This window comes from Micropterus dolomieu, linkage group LG04 (assembly GCF_021292245.1).
Source record: "Micropterus dolomieu isolate WLL.071019.BEF.003 ecotype Adirondacks linkage group LG04, ASM2129224v1, whole genome shotgun sequence".
NCBI lineage: Eukaryota > Metazoa > Chordata > Actinopteri > Centrarchiformes > Centrarchidae > Micropterus > Micropterus dolomieu.
Genome location: NC_060153.1, coordinates 6,959,413 through 6,979,698, shown reverse-complemented (window position 1 = coordinate 6,979,698; position 20,286 = coordinate 6,959,413). Strand labels below are relative to the sequence as shown.

General features: G+C 41.2%; 1 protein-coding gene across 6 annotated transcripts in view; it reads right to left on the bottom strand.

Annotated features, from left to right (window-relative positions):
• Nucleotides 1-20,286, bottom strand: part of lrba (LPS responsive beige-like anchor protein) — a 187,550-nt gene that overhangs the window by 25,215 nt on the left and 142,049 nt on the right. For all 6 annotated transcript variants that reach the window (XM_046047467.1, XM_046047463.1, XM_046047464.1 and 3 more), the window contains 4 exons: nucleotides 18,628-18,768; nucleotides 17,176-17,295; nucleotides 14,026-14,178; nucleotides 1,316-1,483 (listed from right to left, as the gene is read on the bottom strand). In XM_046047467.1, coding sequence (XP_045903423.1) covers nucleotides 1,316-1,483; nucleotides 14,026-14,178; nucleotides 17,176-17,295; nucleotides 18,628-18,768 — 582 coding nt within the window. The remainder of the gene's footprint in view (nucleotides 1-1,315; nucleotides 1,484-14,025; nucleotides 14,179-17,175; nucleotides 17,296-18,627; nucleotides 18,769-20,286) is intronic.

Below are 20,286 nucleotides of genomic sequence, written 5' to 3'. Positions count from 1 at the left end.
GTGTGTGTGTGTGTGTGTGCGCGTGCGTGCGTGCGCTTCTGTGTGTAGCTAAAGGCCAAAGCACACCTGGATGGGAATTAGGGCAAATGAGGTAATAAATCATTGACCCGCCCCTAATGCCCGTGATGCTCCAGTCACTGAGCATGAAGGGCAGCAGAAGAGTGGAGGCACGAGGCTGTTTGGTCCCTTGATATAAGCCTACCTGGAACTCATCTCCATTTTGACCTCAGTGCTATGAGGACCGTTGCTTAAAGGATCATTCTTTAGTCAATCATTCCTAATGGTAATAATAACATTGTACTCCACTTCCATCTGATCTGGGAGCACAGCATTATTGATACAACACTGTCCAAAAGGGGCAAGAAACACAAGCAGTCAGACAGATCTTAAACAAACCCCAAAGGTTAACAACTTTCTGTTTTACTTTTTTAAAATAAAATGGTTAAGGGTATCTGGCTAAACTATGCTAACTCATGTTTCTTGCCCTCTTGCCAGACTCCGTCGTGGCAATGTCAACATGCTTCCGGATCTCAGCAATAGCCAATTGAAATGATGGCCAAAACTAGGAAAATATAGAAAAAGTTAAAATAGACTGGAATTATCCGGTCAGAGAAACCCTGTACTGCAACTATTCTCTCCTGACAAGAGTTAAAATAGGGAATGTGCCACTTTTGGCAATAGAACTTAGATGTCAAAAAAGGCTGATTGGAGCAGGGTCAATTGGCCTGCTGCTGGCTAGCTGCCTTTTACAGCAGATTGGTGAAGTTGTCAGGCTGGTGTTTGGCTGTGAGCAAGCTAGCTGTGTTTTTCTTTTCAGCACAGTGTTTTGTGTGGTTGCTTTCGGGCAGGCCAATGTAGCTTGTGTGTGCAGCAGTTCAAAGTGAGGAGAATGAATAATGAATGAAAGCCAAGGAGGATGCTTTAAGGCGTTAAAGTGGAACACTTGGTGGAGTGCTTTCAGATGCATCACGTAGGGGAAAGGCTTTGCTCAGCAATACCTGCCAGTAGATTGTTAGCTTAGCTCTCCCATGCCATTCTACAACCAATTTAACATGGCTAATGGTATCAGAAATATCCCTGAAACACAGTAGTGAATGGACAGATGCTTTTATAATATAGTCAGCTTAAGCATCCATTTGAGAATGATAACGCTCAAGTGTACTTACTGTAATATGGTGTTTTTCCCCTTACTCAGCATCATCTGCCAAGGGAGTTAAATCAGCTGTGCAGTACATACAGTTAATGTGTATTAAAATGTGTGTGCGTGTGTGTGTGCGCGCATGTATGCATGTAATGTATCATGTATCAGCCTCACCTCTCTGAGCATGGGGTCGCTGATGGAGCTGAGGTTGACTGCACCTTCGTAGGTCAGGTAATAGAAAACATTGAGGGCTCTGGTGGCTTCGGGTCCCTGCTGCTTGTAGCCAAAGATCAGATCGATCCACTGGTGGAGCTGGCAGGATACAAACTCACTCTCTAGAGCCTGTAAATGGAGGAGAGGACAGAGAATTATGAGTATTGTAAATGTCAACAGATGCAGGCCGTTTACACCCCATACTCTAACCAAATGCTTCTCCCCAAACATGTTCCCCATCCCATTACTGAAAAGCAGTTATCACTAATGTCCCTCAAAGATGAACTCCTCAGAGAAAGAATGTGATGCTAATTGTTCCTGGGACAGAATCTGCCAATGATTTCTATAATGAGCAAAAAGCACAGTAAATCCATATCTGATCATATGGGAGCATCAAAACATTAGAGAACTCTTGTAGTTCATTAGGGAGCCATTTCAGCCTCTGTCTTTGTTCTTTTCTCTGCTGGTCTGCGGATAAGAGCACCATGTTGCTCTTCTGCAGACGTCGCCATAACGCTGAGATACAAGCAGTTTTCTCTCCTCATTAGCCGGCAAAGGAGGGAAAAAACATTTATGGTTTCCTCATAAAAACAGGCAATTGTGTTAATTTGTGTAAAGCTGTCGGCTCACAAAAGCCCTCTAAACACGACCAAATTAGAATGAGGCAGCCCTTGATTGTCATTGCTGCCTTGTGTCACATTAATTTGTGACAAAACATTAGCCTGTGCTACACTTAAACGGCAATTTATATCATTTAAATTTTTACGGCAGAGACCAACGCATCCCTCACTTAAATGTGACTTTCTGACAGCTCATTCTGCATCTAATTCTTCCCCACTCTCTTAATTACAACTTTCAATCAGGCTGGAAAGTGCGGGTATGAAGAGGAGACTGTGTGCGGTTGAGGTATGATGATGTTTTTACTGCAACTTGAGTATGGACTGATTTTTTGATGCCGTCACAAATTCCATGATCTGAACTGATGAGAAATATAAACATTGTGTGGAAGAGTAATCATTAACTCCTCAGCAGACAAATATGTACATGCAAGGTTTTCAGGTTCAGTGTCTGGAAACATACAAGGATACTAACTAGGGCTGAGTATTACAAATTAATACATTTTTGTTGTGGCCAGATGTTGTTGTTGGTAATGAGGTTTACTTATTTTTTGATGAGATGGTTCTAAATATGAATCAGACGTTTGTGAGTTTTCTTTTCTTATTTATTGAGGAAGTTCTTGTATGCTTGCTTGTGTTTAGACAACATCTAATATTGAGAGTTTAGAGAGAAACATGTTCATATCTTTATACGTAAGGTATTACAGAAAGTGTTTTTTTGTATTTTATTGGCACTAGACTCGTGTCGTGTGTACAGTAGGTTTATGGTTATATCACTTATTGGTATTTTGAACAATGGCCCACTTAAATGCAATCACTGTTCTGAGAGCTGTATACAAAATAAGCAGATGGAGAGAGAGCGGTCTCTTTTACCCTTTGTGTAACTCACTTGACAAAATTTTCTGTTGAGGGCTGAATTATGGAGTAATGCTAAAACAAAACTAAGCTAACATTTATTATAAAACAGAACACTCCAGTCTAGACTCCATGTCTATCTGTCCCTCCAGCATCAGACACTGACATTGTTAAGTGTGTTTAAAGGCTTGTGTCATAAGGCAATCCTTTTTATTAATGTTACATTATAAGTCAGGGAAACTCTCTTTATTCAAAGTCACTTTAATAGCATGCAGTGGGGTTGGGGTGGGGGTGGGGGTGAGGGTTAGACAGAGAGATCAGTTCATTATGCATTAGAATTGACCTTTGACAGGCCGTGCTCCCCCGTTTCTAAAAGTAAAGCTGGGCCTGATGGGCATTTAATGTGCACTGCAATCTACTGTCAATCAGCATGGGGAAACAAAGCACGGCCATGTTATTGCATGCAGAGGCCCGCCTTTATGGAAATCACTTGCATGTACCATGTGAAGAGGGAGACAGACAGAATAAGTGAGAATATGTGTGTGCGCTGTGATGGCACTGTAAGTTTATAGGTGGGTATTTTTGTATTTGTTTGGTCTGTCACCATCTGTCTGACAAAAGGCTCAGCTCTTGTGACTGAAGTCTAGGTGTAAGAATTTAACCTCAGCGAATAGATCTCAGAGATTCAAAGAATATCTGCCCCCGCCTGTGGGGATACTGCACACTCCCTTGATCGTCTAAAGCAGTATTACTACACCATTTGGACAACAATCAGGATGTAAGAAAAAAGAAATATGAAACCCATCAATGAGCCACACAGTTGCACTGGATATGTTCCTTCATTACTCTGAATATGGACACTGCAGTTTATTTTGAGTCACCGTCTTCATTAGCTTGCCAAATGCAGTTGAAAATAGTGCCCAACAAATGCACTATTTACTCCTGCATTGCAAAATCACAGTGTCCCAGCTGCTTCAGGAAATTATTTCCGCATTTAAAAAGAGAAATTATAAATTTGTGATCCATTTTTGAAGCTTTATGTCTTCCAGAAGGAAAGAATGAGCTTGAGAGTCACAGATAGAGTAGGGAAGAACAGAAGTGTTGAGAAATAGACTAGTCCATTGTCCGTTTTCATGGTAACAAAAGTATAGAATCCTATATCCTTTTTATTAGTTTACAATACCAAACCACAGTTTGCTTGCAAATAGCATACTAATGCAATTACTCACAGTGTTGTGATAAATTCAACAATGATATAAAATGCTGTACTTAAGACTGCATATGAGGAATTTATGCTACTTGATGGACAAGCAATGAAAGTACAGAAATCAGGCATGTACCGATAACCCATTAACAATGTGCCCGGTGAGCAGGTGTGGAAATGTCTCGTTCTGTAATGCCAGTAGGCAGAAGGTTGGGGCAGATAGCAGATTCCTGAGGTGGGATCTGGTGCCACTTCAGGAGAACCAGGCAGGATTATTGATGAGCCAATTAGCAGCCAGTGTGTGTGTCATCTCCATCCACAGGGGACTCTCTGATAATTAATGAATAATTTAGCATGCCTTTATGTAAATGCTGATAGGGGGTAGAAGTCACCGGAATCCCACATTTCTATTGTTATGGATTTGACAAAGTACACCTTTGAAGCACGGGGTTCCCCTTAATTTCCTATGGCAAGAATTATTTGGAATATTTTCCTTTGTAGGAAAATGTAATCATTTACTTCAATCAGTTTTTTGCCCTTCAAAGCAGTATTCAAATGGATTTCACTAATTTCTCTTCTTGATTTAATGCTTATTTTGCTAGCCTGCCAGCTTATAGTGCTATGATGAGAATTCCACTGAAAATGTATCATAATGAACATGCCTTGCCTGGGAGCAAGTCTCAAATTACTTTAATTCTTTCCTTTCTGAAACATCTGTAACTGGGGTGTGAACTTAAATCCCCCCCAAAAAACACTCAAAAAAATGACAGTTTGACTGTGTGTCTGTCAATGCGTTACTCTTTAGAGGGAGATACGCTCTAAACTTAGGACTTAAAGACATGCGATCCTTATTTGAGACATCAGACCGGAGACACCAAGTGATTGCAATTAACCAGCTGGTGGACATTAAACCAGGATTACTCCAGAGTCCTGAGGAGCAAAAAAGATAACGTCTGATCTCACCTCAGCAGCTAATCTCTACAGCCTCACCTTGGAATTCTTTTCCTGCTTGCAAGTGGGTGTGCTTTATTTTTATCTCTTTTTACCTCAAAAGTAAAAGTGTCTGACCATGCTACAGGGCTGCAGGAGTTGCACTGGGCGCATCAGTGAAGTTTCTGTGCCTCGCTGTGGTTTGCGGTTAGCTTTATGGTCTGGATTGAGCTGGATTTCACTTCAGCTTTAACGAGGTGACACCGAATGCTCTCCTCCTTCCCTCATTGGCCCTAAAAAACCCTTTTAAGGACTTATGGAGAACTGTCTGTGAGGATGTTAAAATGTCACTTAACAAATCAATGCACTCATTTGCATGCCAACGGTGGTGCGAGTGTACGTGCACGCGCCTACACGTGTGTCATTGATGATGTGGGTGTGTAATCGAATGCACATGTTGCATTCAGAGTATTGTGAGAGGCAGACTGTTTTCTTTTGTATCGATTACGGATGAATAAAGCAAACACTTGTCAGGTCTGTATATACTAAAATGACTGTTTAAAAGCACGCTGATCAAAACATCCTGAAAACCACATTCAGTATGTGTGACAGTGAAGCATCACATGAAAAACACAACACTGCTTAACCAAAGAATCAGCAGTTAAATCAAGTTTTGTTTAGTCATATTGTATTTTAATTGTGCATTTTATTAAATCTGTTTGTTTCCAAGTACACCGAACATGAACATCCTTAGCGGAAGCCAGTCTAGTCTTCCTACCTTAATACATAACAATTAAAAAATGTTTTTCATCTCTCGTTTCAATTCTCTTTTCTTCCTCCAAGTTCAACAACCCCCTTTCATTTTCCCTTCTATTTATTCTCTACTCCCTTTTTTACTCCTGCTCTTTCTTCCAGTCATCTGATCCTTTGGATCAACTCCTCTGGAGTTGCCTTGCCCTGAGGTTGACAAGCACTCTGATTAAAGGGCTTATTAGCTTGCTGTAAATGAGAAGCTGATTGTCATTTTGAAGCAGGCAGAGGAAGCCTGTTGCCAGCCAGGAGAGGGGGCCCCCCAACATGGAAGAGGAAAGGAAAAAAAGCAACGGGTGACGTAAGGAATGCGAGCCTTGGAGCAGCCGCACAGCTAACAAACCATTTCCTTTATTCTCATATTCACACACACCAAGAGAACCCCAGATGGGTTGTGTGTATTACTTCAGCTCCCCCTCCTTCCTGCTCTACTAATTAGATAGGTCACAACTGTGAGAGTTCTGGCTATGGGTCAACGGAGACACTCGCTGGCAAGTGGAACCTGAAACTCTAACCCTGACTCTCTCCCGCTCACTCCTCCCATCTCTTTTATTATCCCTCACCCACTTGAAAAGCAAGAATATCATGTTTTGGTGTGAAAAGAAGCAGAATGAGCAGTGATTGGGAGAGAATCTTCCCAAAACAAACATGTCATGGTGGATTTGGTCTTAGTCAGACAAACGGCATAGCGTAGACTACAAAAGTGCACTAAGAGTTTCAATTTACAGCACAGACAACAGTAAACAGTACTGACTGAGAAGTAAATGGATGAAGCAAATGGTGCTGAGTCAAACTTAGAACACAGTAATGCTGTGATTGTTGTCGTCTCCTCCTTTTACTTTTTAGTTAATGCTTGATAGTGGCAAACAATATGATGGAGCATAACAAATAATGATAATCTGTAAAAATGAAAATCAAGCCTGGTTACAGGGACGTCAGAAATACTCTCTTTTATTTCTTTAAATTTTTAAAATATATTTTAAAGAAAATATGCGATTTGCAGGATTCAAAAGAAAACAATTACAACAACTGTCTACTACAATCTTAACAATAGCTAACAAGCACCTGCAGAGAATCTAACCATCTGTCCGCCTCCTTACAGAAAAGGCTAACAAGCTAGCAAATACATCACCAGTGCCATAAGACACATCCACAATAGGATCAAGTGAGCAAAAGCTAAGTCAACAGTCAGCGCTGATTAAACGCAGGGCCACTGAGGATGGCAGAGTGTGCTGAATGAGAGAATATTTGGATAGCTGTTGAGAGGAGCATTGTTGTCTCTGATGATTATAGAGTTAACTGGAGGACTGGATGATCTCTCAGAGTCTGTCTGGAGGTGTGGAGGCCTCTCAACATAGAGTGGAGATGATTAGGATGAATGACTCAACTGATCAGCGTGAGAGTAGTCAACTTTCAAGGAGAGGTTCTTAGGGTGTTGGGTTATGTGGGCTGCATCTTGTTAGTGTGTGTTTGTATGTGTGTGCATGAATGGAACAAAATGAAAAAGGAAGTACGTCTAACCCTTAAAAGGCAAATAAATCCATTTTGGGATTCCAAAGCACAAAAACTGGATGGTTACAAATTCTGAAATGTGAGAGTTTGGTGCTTTTCTTGGTGTTACATTACAGTGAATTTAAGCCCCGCAAGTTGCAACTAAAAGCTAACAAAATTATTAATTTTATTTTTAAAGCATGCAGTAGGAAGAGTTTGATCTCATGTAATGCACAGTAGAACTCTGCATGCAACATCTGTCATATTCTGATATATATGGATATCAGACATCAAACATCTGTCAGCATGCAAAGACAGAAACATTACATTTAGCTTACAATTGCTAATATATATATATATATATATATATATAAAAAAAACAACACAGATGTCCATGAGTCTGAGAGGCAATGAGACACCAAGTGCAGGAGTTAAGGAGTGAGCAAACAGACTAATGCTGCAAAAAAGCATCTCTGTAGACTTTGGCAGAAGTAAAAATGAGAGCGTGGAGGAGTGCAGGAAAAGGGAGAAGGACAACATTAGTGAGTGAGTATGTCAGCAGCAGTAGATCATCCCATTTCTCAGGCTCTCACCGGCCTCCTCCATTACGTCATTGAAGAGGAAGACGAAGAAGAGGAGGGGGAGAAGGACAGGGAAGAGGAGGAGGCAGGGAAAACGGGGGACAGCTCGTAAAACACTGAGCACACAGTAAACATGTCTGCCCTTATGCATGACAATACCCCTACAGTGAGCGCTGCCTGACATTAGCCAGATAACCCCCTTCTACCCCACGTGCTAGTTCCCATCCAACAACAAGGCTTTCAGTGGAGACACCAGGGGAATAGATTAGCGCTAGGCTAACATGGTAAACTGTGTTTTGTTACACGGGGCCATACTGGCCTGTACGACATTAAGATTTTCACTCACTCAGTCATTCACAAGTGCCTAAGTATATCTTAGTGGTTAGTGACTGGTCCTCGCAGTGGTTTACCTCAGCTCACACATGAATTCCCATGGGGTTCCTGTGAGGATAAGATGTGGAGGCTGGTGGGAACGGCATTATGTGTGTCCTAGCGGCTGTCTGATCAGAGAGTGCGGTGTGGATGAGAGGTGAATGTAAACAGCCATGATCTTTGACTTTGTGTAGCTGGTGGTCTAAACTGGGAGCAATCATGTCCTGCTATGTGTCCTGTGGGAAGAAAAGTGGAACATGCTTTCGTCTTCTGTACCCAGCTCTCCCTCGGACAGAGCCACTGGACAGTTCTGCTTAATGATATAGAATGTTTCAAAATATTTTGGCGCTAGCCACAAAAGTCTTGTAATATATCTCATCAGATGGCAAATATAGCATCCCCTTCCCCTTATTTGATCATAAACTGGTAGGAAAATAGACTTGTCTGCCATGAAGACATAGTTTTTGTAAGTGTGAAGGGCTGTCAGCATATAAAACTGACAAACTTCAGAAAAAGACTTTCAAAGACGCTGAAAGTGTGAGTATATGTGGTTTGGTGGGGGTGGTAAAGGTGATTTGGCTCATATTAATATGACATTTGTCTGTTAGCGCTGAGCAGCCATGTAGATGTTTACCTCTGTAGGCAAGATAACTGTGGGGTGACCACATTAACAGCTGTAAGGTCAAGTAAGAGGCTCTATGAAACAGATCGCCATCAAAGTTCAAAGTGAAAATCAGCAGACTGATTCAAAGTTTAAACTGCATTAGAAACATTTTGACCACAAGGGTGACAGAAGAGAACAAACACATGACTATACCATGAAAAAACAAACACATAACCCTATACTAAAGGTTAATAGCTGACAATTTATTGCCTTGTGACACATTTAAAAACACAGAACAACAAGATGCATTTCCTCATTTGGTGGCAAATAAAAGTTTATTATCATAGCACATAAGCACTAACTTGTTAACTTCAGATCTCCACCATATCTTGCTGAGAGTTTGTGCTATTGTGCTTTGTTAGAAATAACTATTCCAATACTTCGTATTTTAGAGAGGGGGTGTTTGACCACTACTGGGACTCAATAACTTGTGAGCAAACTCTGAGCAGAAAGTCATTGTGAGCTGCTAAGACTGATAAAGTTGGGTGTTCATTCTCAGTAGGACTGGTAGTGATAATCGTAGTGATAATGGTTTCATAGCTCCAGTTTCATAGCTCCAGAAAAATAGAGGGAGGTCACAAAGGTTACACATTTGTTCATCCTCTGCCTTCAGGTCAGAGGAGCTTTTAAATTTTTGCAATGCAAGACTCAAAGATGCAGCCACAAGTGAAATGATAGGAGTTCCGGGCTCTTACTGCAGTTTGGGCAAACGTCAAATTCCAATATGTAACATTTAACACCTCCAGTCATACAGAAAATCATACACACTATACCTGCATCACAGGCTCCAATAATGGCTGCTTAAGGCACAGCATAGGTATCCAACCATGTAATGACACAGCTTTTATTGTTCCAGAATCCAAGGTTTTAACACAGTTAGCACATGGACCACTCTCTATACACAACAGACTGAACAGCATAATGGTAAAAAGGATTATGTTTTGAAGAATCACACAAGTTGCTTTTACGTCTAACATCTATAGAACAGAGATGTGTTGGGTACTTACAGTGAGGGTTTACCACATGTGGTGACGACCTGTAGTCAACCCTCTCATGATCAACTTGTGACCCATCACTCTATTGGCTTTGCCCATTCAACAAGATGAAATACTCTGATGGCAGTTTAGTTGATGTCTCCGTCATTGCTTTGAGTGAGCAGAAGCTTTATAAGGGGAAAAGGCCAAAAGTAATGTGCTGCCTGTCTCTCCCATGTGTGTGGTTTGCTGGTTCGTCAGCAGCACTACAAGAGTACAGACGACTGAAAGGAACCAAACGTGAACTATGGAGCAGCAAATGGGCCCTGTAGAGGTCAAATGGGTTAGATAGTGATTGCACTCCACTTTTCATAGAAAAAAAAAGGGCAATGTTTCTTGTCAGTTATGATTGGACAAATCAGTGTTAGGAATAAAAAAAAAAGATAGCTGTTGCCTCAAAACAGAGGCAGAAAATCAATTATTTATTATAATTATTATAATTATTTCAAATAAATAAAAATGTTGGATATGTTGAACATTTGTATTCTTGTTTTGATTAAAGTGTAGATGCTTTACAGTTCAAACAACAAAATTTGTGGGATTCTGCCTTAATGTCTAAATGATAATCCTAGACTATACACAGTCGGAGATGGCTTATATAACGGACTGTGGTTTTGGCGGCCCCATATCAGTAGCTCAAGTGAAGCCTGGACACATGACAGCACAGGTAAACATTGATGTGCATACAAATACACACAAACTTACACAACCATATACACACGATCACCTGCTATCGCACTAATGGTTAGCAGACCTGAGAAGTGAGATGTGGTAATATATAGTGGAATGTCAGAGAGGGCTGACAGTGCCCAGAGACATGTAGTTATCTGGTGGAGGAGGGATCAAGTTCTTAACCTCTCCTTCGACCTTCTGGTAAAAACAACAAGCAGCCCCTGATCTCTGTGGCATGCCGCCTCAAGACCCCGGTGTCTCTGCGTGTGTGCGCGCGTGATGAACCAAGAAAAAGGGAGTGTGCCTTTACAAGCAAGCATTTAAGTACACTGTAAGCACTTCAGCATAGTGAACGTGCATGCTTTACTTAAGGCGCTGAGGTGCTTTTGTCTCCAGTAAGTTTGTCTAAAACCCAACCATTCCTCAACACATCAAACCCACGGGTTTCAACTGTAGCCTTCAGTGTTGTGTAAGCTGGAGGTTAAACAACAATCTGTTTGGGCACACACTTGCAGTTCATTTGTTGCCATGCAACACACTTTTTACTAAACATTAGTGATGAACTATGACACTTCCAACATCAGAGCAACATAAACCAGGCTACAGTTTGATGTAATGTTTATATCTTCTGCTGATTTTTTTATTACCAACCATGCAACTCTTACTCACAACAACAAAAACAGCCAGCCGTTTTGCACAGCAGCACAATCCTTTACTGTGAGAGGCTTTTAATGGCCTTTCCAGATTGGGCCCTAATTAGCTGTTAATCATCTAGGGCTCATAACCGGAGCGGAGACAGCAGGCGTGTGTGTATTTGTAAGCGTGTGTGCATTTGCGCGTGTTTACGTGTTCTCTCCTGCTGTCTATCCTTGTGTTGCGAGGCCATTAGCAGCACACAAGCTAAAGAGAGCCAAACAGCCCATTAACTCTTTCACTCTTCCTCTCTCGTCTCCACCGTGCTCATCTCTCTCCCAACAGCACCGCAGTTGCCAGCTGACACCCTCTAATGCCAGCTATCTGTCATGACCAGAGACCTGTCCACCCACGCATCCTTCCCCTCGGCCTATTCTTTCCTTTATTCTTCTTGTCCACCCTCCTTCACTCTGTCTCTCTGATTCTGTATGTTCAGTAGTTCTGTATGACTGGGTCAGTTAAAAAAGTAAAAGACAAAATGTAATCCTATACTGACAATGTAAAGATAATTGATCAGACATAATCCAAATGCTTTTTGCATGAAACACTGACACTACATAAAAATATGTTTTAATGGCTGACCACCACTGACATGTGAAACCAACATTTTGCAGCAATGGATCAATCAGATGTGACAGAATAATTTTACTACTTAAGATTCACGGATTAGCAATGTTACAAACTTACACTATGTTTCTACTGTATGCGGCTATAAAGTAGATATTCAGTCTCCTTATGAAACCTCGGAAAGCTTGTTTTGTTACTGAGCTTGTTATGTTTCTGTGCACCCTCACCTGCCTACTCTGCTCGGCAGCATGCTGGATCAATATCTCAATTTACACACAGTGGAGATGGAACCGCAGACTGAAATTTTATCAGCCTCAAATCTGTACCTAGCAGGTAGCTGTGCATGAGTGCAGACCATTCGGATAAGTGCAAATTGCCTCTGCAGTGCTAATAAATTGAGCACGAAGGCAAGGACCAGAGGAAATTGAGGGAGCAGAGGTAGATGAGACTGCCGCACTTAAACTGGCAATGAAAAGCTGCTTTGTGCTTACAGGAGCACAAAGCACATTAGCACACAGATACTAACAAGGTGGTTTGCTCAGTGTTCACTGTTTTGACAGATTTTTAGTGTTTACAATAATATTACCCAAATTACAAATATTTTAAAGGAGAGTATGTTCTACTTCTGTATATAAAACAGGATGTACTCAGGAGAGCACTATTAAGGATGGAAAATTATACATACAGGAAAGTGAAATAGTAAAAAAAAAAAAAATGGTGAAAAACTTAAGTACTACAATAAAAACATGACAGAGCTGCAACTATCATTTGTTGTCATTAGCAATTTTTCTATTGATTATTTTTCCAATTAACTGATTAATTTAGTCTATAGTTCTGAGATCCCATGGCAGTGTTTTCAAATGACTTTTTATATCTACCAGCAGTCAAAAACACAGTTATGCAATTTACTATTATTTAAAACACAGAAAAGTTGCTAAACCTCACATTTTAGAAGGTTTATACAATGCATGTTTTAAAATAAATTACTGAAACAATTTAATTGTTTCAGCACTTCATGACAGCAGTCATGTCTCCACGTTTCTTTGCCAGAGGATGATGAAAAATTCATGAAGTATAACACGGTTCCCTGACTGAGTACAACACTGCAAAACAGCACGCCGCCGCCACCACCACCACCACAAGTTTATACATCCACCTTGGCCTAGACCATGCTGACAGCCAAAGAGAGAGAAGTGTGTGATTAATGATAGGGGCCTGGTCATATCAGCAGGCGGGTTAACAGACCCCACCACAAGACTACACAGGTCACAGAGCACACCCAGCCTCATCAGCACCCATTACTACTGTGGGCACACATCGCACAGGAAGCTACATCTGTTTTAACCCCAAAAAGCCAGTGAAATAATTAAAAATCAAAAACAGACTGAGGAATTGTTTGCATTATAACCTATGCTTTGGTTTTGTATATTGTTTTTCTCTTTTAATTAATTCACAATTACGTATGCCTATTAAATTTTACTGTATTTATGCAGAAAAAAAATTAAACTAAACTAAAAGTACAGATGACCGGCTACTCCAGCAACACGCAACAGAAACAGTAAATATATTGTGCAGTATATATATTTCTGCTGTGGGCTTTGCGGGAAGGAAGGGGAGATCAGAAACAGAATACTGCATCATTTCTCGGCACATACATGTACATGCACCAGATGTGTGTGGACAGAGAAAAGAGACGGCAGGCTGGATAGGGATAGGAGGTGAGATGATGTTGGATCACTTTGCCAACACAGCAATCTGAGAGTGGGGGCATGTCGGAGGAGCGGGAGGCTCAAGTAACAGGAAAAGCTGTGAGACAATCAGGAAATAACAGTGTCTCTTTGAATTAGCATTTCCAGCTAAAATAGAAACCTCTGGCAAGCCTTCAGTTGGTCTGGGTTATGTGACATATGATAGAAATGTGCATGTATGTTTACATTGTGTGTCAGTGACTTGTAGATCCTACCAAAAAAAAATTCTATCTTGACTATAACAATAACGTAACACTTTATTTTGATGCCAACAGAGTGTACGGTGTACCTCCAGAAGTTGGTAACAATTGGGAAAACAATTTAGCAGACTTACTCATGGACTTCCAGTCGACTCTCTTGTTCATTACACTTTTCTTCTGCCGAAGTTAACAGTGTGCATGGACAAACATTTGCATCTGTCCATGTTTCTTACCAGGCGATTGATGCGTACAAACTCCTCTGGACTCTTGGCCCAAGGTGGCAGCTCTACATCAGAGACTACAGCACCATCCTCCATCACTCCCAGGTTGTAACTGTTGGCGTTGACAAACATCTCGGGGAGGTAGTAGAACTCTGGGATCAGCTCCTGCATAGATACAGCACAGAGACACGTTTAAATTTATGCACTGGTTAATTACAACACTACAAGCAAAAAGTAATTATAACAACACTGTTACCATTTGGAGTAGTTAGGAGTTCACCTAAATAGCTAACACAGACTTAGTTTTGGACAAGGTCATGCTGAATGAAGAAAAATGTTTCTGAAACTACAGAAGGCTCTGGGAAATCACTGAACATCTCTAAGGCCTTTAAGTAAAAGTAAAAGAGAGCGGTTAACCTTGCATAAAACCAGTTTAGAAATTATTCTGAGATTGCTTTGTGTGTGTCTGTTACAACCGTTTGACAGTGGTGTTTTCTAAATTGAACAATTATTCATGGAAATTACATTTCTGATTGTCTGCCTGCTGCTCACATTTGTGCTTTTGGCCACTACAGAAGATGTCAAAAACCTCTGAGCGTTCACTCGGCTGTGGTTTTTCACTATTCAGATCTACTTATTTTATGCTTTGTCTGCATCCAAGAAGCAGAAAAGGTCCCCCTCCACTTCCACAACAACAGAAAAAGCCACAGTCAGCCAAATTCTTTCCTAAGTATGATGATTTTATTTGCTGTCCTAAACAACACAAAGTATTTTCAACTTGGCGGATAGTGAAAAGAAATGCAGTTATGACAGGAGATGTAACCCCACATGTTTAAGCCATTCGTCATTCTAAACAAAGCAGAACTTGCCGCAATGAGTGTAAACATCAAGATTGAGTTTGAGCTACAAAAAAAAAAAAAAAAAACATGTAGATAAATCCATACTGCACTCCAGACCTAAAATGTAATGTTACTGTTTGTGGGTATGTCTCACTGATTATCAAGACGGACTAGGATGTCCCAATTCTTGGCTGCTTCATGTAAATAGTGAAGAGTAAAGCGTGAAACGTATATTGTGTTGTAAACTGTTGACATTAAAACTGATAATATTTTGTTTTCCAACTGTCTTATTATGTACTTTATAATACAACGTATGGTTTCATTCCTCACTTCATCAGAGTACATTTGTGCCAATATACAGCTGTATTTCATGGCATGATTAGCCGAACACTGTAGTTTTAAAATATAGACTAATTGGCAGCATTTGTTTTGGGGATTTGATGGTAGCCCTGCTGTCTATGAACAAAGCTTGTGTGACGGTAAATACAAGCCGGTCCTCTCGAGAAGGAGACAAAGCTACAAACATGTTGACAGTCTGGCATCAGAGACAAACAGCCAACACCAAGCTGACATGCCCTGGTCAGGCCATGACGACTGCCTGGCAGCATGCAAATACTCCTTGCTAAAACATGAGCCAGAGTAGCAGGTTTAGGTGTTTGTTTTTTAAAACAGATTTTCAAGAGTCTGGTCATACAAACAACATACTCAAATAATAACATGATGTTCTTTTCTTTTTTTTTTTAGATAACCTGCATAATACCGTCTACCACTCACCAATGGGGTGAAAACATCCAATCAAATGAGCAAGCAAACACACAGGTTTAAAACAACACAGCACTTCCTCACTTCTGAAATCTCTTCACTCCACAAAACCTGACCTAAAACTAAAGGTCAAACTCTTAACGAGGCCTCTAGCTCACCCAGGTTCACTGGCTGCAGCCTGCTGTAAATTTGTAGTGGAGGTGGCAGGATGCGCGCACAAACATACACACACACACACCCACACACCAACAAAACCTTGAGGGCTTAGCTCCCCAACACTCAAGCCTGCCTTGCATAGACCATTATGTGCAGTGGCCCCTTTGCTCCGGCCTGGTCAGAGGCCAGCCCCTCTGATCCCCAATCCTGTCCTGTCATGGGTCACTGGAAAGGGCTCTGGCCTCTGGGCTCCTCTGCTACACTTCCACTGTTGCTACTTCTAACCCCTGTACTCTTCCCTCTCCCCCTCTGATGCCTTTGGGCTTAGACTAGGGGTCAGGGGATTGGGGACTGGAGGTCATGCTAGCGTCACCCAGGCTAGAGACACATTGAATCTGGGTGTTGTAACCTATTATCACCCCTTCTTTACCAGTGGGGTATGAAAACACTGGGGCTTTTTGCCCTCTGGCAGGGACAGAGGGTTGCCATCAATGGCTCCAATGCAAAAGCTAAATAGTGTACTTAGCATACTAAATTGATACATCTCATCCCTAATTCCTGTTTTGCCTAGAACATCAATATGTGCGTCCAAGTGGATAAAGTCGACGGACTTTCATTCAAAATATGCTAAAAATTCAAACTGAACAAGGAAACAAAGTGATGTGGTCCAGATTTCCCCTTTATTTAGATCTGGAGTTGAGCTCTCACAGTTTGATCCACATTGACAGGTCTAGACTGTGAGAGCAAACGAGGGCTCTTGTTGGGCTTTCGCAATCAAGCATTGGCCAGCTACGTAGTAACACAATCCATATGTTTTATCAATGAGATGTGAGGGGGGTGGTAAACGCAATCAAGCGTCTAAACCCCCAACACCACTGCTGTTCCCCCATCCAGTGACCCAGTGCCAGGAGACCAAGCAAACCCAGCTTTGACTTAGAATGTCTGAGTGTAGTCGTAAATGTTTTAGGAGCACAGTTAAAGGGTGCACTGGGGGTTCGATGGCCCTCAGTATGAGAATGACCTGTGCTGTTGCGGGGCAGATCCAACAGCTCAGCAGAGTTTGGGGGCCCAATGGGCAGGGATTCAAGTCCAGGTTATAGCTGGCTGAATCTGAGACAGACGGCTAGGACAGATGAGGATTAGTCTAACGCTTTGATCAGAAGACCAGGAAGCTTTCATTGCATAGGGACAATGATTGGTAGTGACTGGACATTACTCTTTTGAAACCTTTTATTCTTTGTCTGTAAGGATGCTGGAAGGAGGTTTATTCTCCTGTGGTGCTCAGTCCTTTATCTCTTCTAACTTCTAACCTTCTTAAAAGTCAACCACCTTAAAAGGAAAGAAGGTAACTTTACTGGAAGGTATTTTCACGTCATGTGTGAGCATGCATCGGTGTGTAGAGTACCTTAACATCAGATGTGTCTCTCTGGCAGTTCCTCCAGGCTCGGGACACTGAGGAGAAGGTGCGGTCAGCATGGTCAAACTTCCCTCCTTGGAAGTTGAGAAAAAACGTGGTGAAGGGTTCCTGTTGATCAGAGAGAGGGGGAAAAGGTCTAAATCTAAGCTCAGTATTCTGCCGCTGTTATCGGCAACACCTATTGTGATGGCTACAATAGAATCCTTGTTGTGCAATAAAAACATGTCATAAAGGTCTGCGCTGCTTGTAGTTCAGTTCAGTACAGCACTATGTCAACAGATTTAAACCAAAATCTACTCTTTATACACACCCTTAACTGGACTGCAGAAATGAACAAGTGAAATAACAATGATCCCAGTGAACTAACTAAAGCCAATACACGTGTGCTACTGATGCATTTCTAATCATGTATAATCTTGTTAGGACAGATCAATAGCTGTCTCTCTGACGCAATAGCTCCCAAGTGACATGGAAACAATATGCTGGGCCACAGCTACAAACTACTACTGCAGATAGCTAATTAAGTTCAGCCTCAAATGACGTAAGCCTAATTTGTTCAAAAAGGTAGTTTCACCACATTGTATCTCATTATTCAGTTAAAACAACAGAACAGGATTAAACACACTCTAAAATCTCACAAATAAACACAAAACTCAGAGTTTTAAGTTACTCTCTGATGTTAAGTTGGATCTTGAAATGAGAGTTAGGGTTTCTGGTAAAGTGGCTTTAGTAAGCCCGCTAATGACGTGCAGGGATCAATGAGGTAACTCTACTGGGAGTCACTGAGACAGTGAGCTGCTGGGACAATAACAGGAGAAAATTGTATGTCTGAGAAACTTAGTAACCTCCCTCTCCCTTGAGTGCAGTATGGAAAGATTGATGGCATCCATTCAACAAAGGTACCGAAAGAGAGCCCTATGTACACTGTATATACTCTAATCAAATCACAATTAATACCTTGTATTCCTGGGAAAAAAATGTGTGAAAAATGAAAAAAAAAGTTGGGTGGTTCTATTATTAAATGGATACAATATACAGTATAGTTATAGGCAACAATATTGAGGAACAACACGCATGTGATGCAATATTTAGCATACACATACTCTCAATTTCATTTAAATAAATGTACTTCTGGGAAGTAGATGCTTAATTAAGAATGGATTAAAGAATATATATTTAAAAATCCATTTAAAATTATTTGACAAATAACCTGGATCTGCATTTCACTGTATGTAACTACTGTATACTCAGTAGAAGTGGGGCGTTTTTACAGCCAGTGTGAGAGCTGCATTATTTATAAATTGAAGAGAAATAATCCAGGACTACACATATGCATACATATACTGTTTTGGATTGGTATCATTATTTTTCACAATTTTTCACTTTTTAAAATACAGGCAATTTTAAATTCACATATCTTTTTAAATACACTGCACTTACAATACGCAGTAGCCACATCAGGGTGAAGCTGGAGGTGGAATAGTGCGTGCCATAGTGGAACTTCGGCACCTGATCATCCTCCCAGGACTCATATCGGTCTGAAAAGAATGCTGCCCTCTTGGGGTTCAAAGCACCAATGGGCTGTGGAGAAATATAAACATAAAACATATTTTTCACATATGTTAAAAAAAGAGGGAAAATAACCTGCAACTTCCTTTAACTGCTGCTTGGCATGAAAACAGAGATAAAGACAAGAAATGACAAACATATGGGAAGGGAAAGCAGGGAGGCATTAGTGAATTTTACTGTGAATACATTCAGGGACCACTCTGTGCAGCATAACAGTTGCAAGGCAAATGAAGCTAGTAACCTTTGTACAATCTCAAATGAATATTAGATGATGTTTCCCTTCAGACAGAGATCAATCCTTTCCCACAGAGTGCTTTTTAGAGGCTGTGAAACAGAGCCCCTGCAGCTGTAGTCTGTCAAAGAAAACTAATGTTCTCCAATGAAAGAGCGCCTACTAGGAATATCAATAGCAAGGGTGCGGGTTCCCTTAATTTCCACTTTTATTAATCTGTAACTAATACACTGGTCACCAGCACTATTTGTAGTCTAGAAAAATGGTTAAGTTGCATTAATTTTCCATCACTCTACAAAACCAATAACCCCACTATGCTCAGCTATTATTTAAATACTCATTTATAGAAATCACTTTCAGGCTGGTTCAATTTTTATTAGTCTTCTGCTGGCTGTGCCTCATTCCCTCAAAGCCCCCTTCATCTCTCTCCCTCACACGCACACACACACAGAGCAGATCAATGGTAATGGAATGATGGCCTTTGGAGGATGAGGGGCTAGTAGGGCGTGGATCAATTGGATCTCTTTCATATCATAGGGTGCCTGTCACAGCGAGACTCATCCAGGGCCAGGCATTGATATCGATCTGTGCAATGGCTTCTGTTGTTGTTCTGTGTGAGAGTAATGGGGCATGCTTCTATACATGTACTTGTGTGTATGGGGAGTGATGCATGCAGGATTTGTGCAGAATTTTTTTGGTTTAGTGTGTAAATACAATTTGTAATTTTATAAACAGAGTTCCTGGGCGTGCGCGGATTTACATGGCAAAATGCCTCATGCCACCACACTGTGTAGCTCTGCGTTGACAGTGATACACTGTGGGCCTCCTCAGGGCCACTGGGGGTGGGTGAGTACACAAAGTGAATTATACATCAAGCCCATTGGTCTGATTTATAGCCCTAATAACAGTCGGCTCATTAAAAAAAGAAAAGGGAGAGGAAGGATATAAAATAAAAAAAAAAGACTGAAAGTGCCACAGTGACAGAGAGAGAGAGAGAATTGTGTGCGAGTGCGTGTGGGGGCTTTTGGTTTGCGCGAGCTCGACATTGTTTACTGCTGTAAATTACTGTGGGGCTAGCACTCTCAGCTTACAGTAGCTACAACAGAGTGCCGGTGACGGCGCTGTACATCAGAGCAGAGCGCCCGGCAGTGTGCTGATGGAACGCCTGCTGCCGCCCAACCATAGATTGGCCTAATATGTCGTGGCAAAAGATAGCGCTCTGATGAGGACTCAGATAAATGAACCAATCTCATAGTTTTAATTAGACTACAGAGAAAGCTGCAGAACAAAGATGTGCT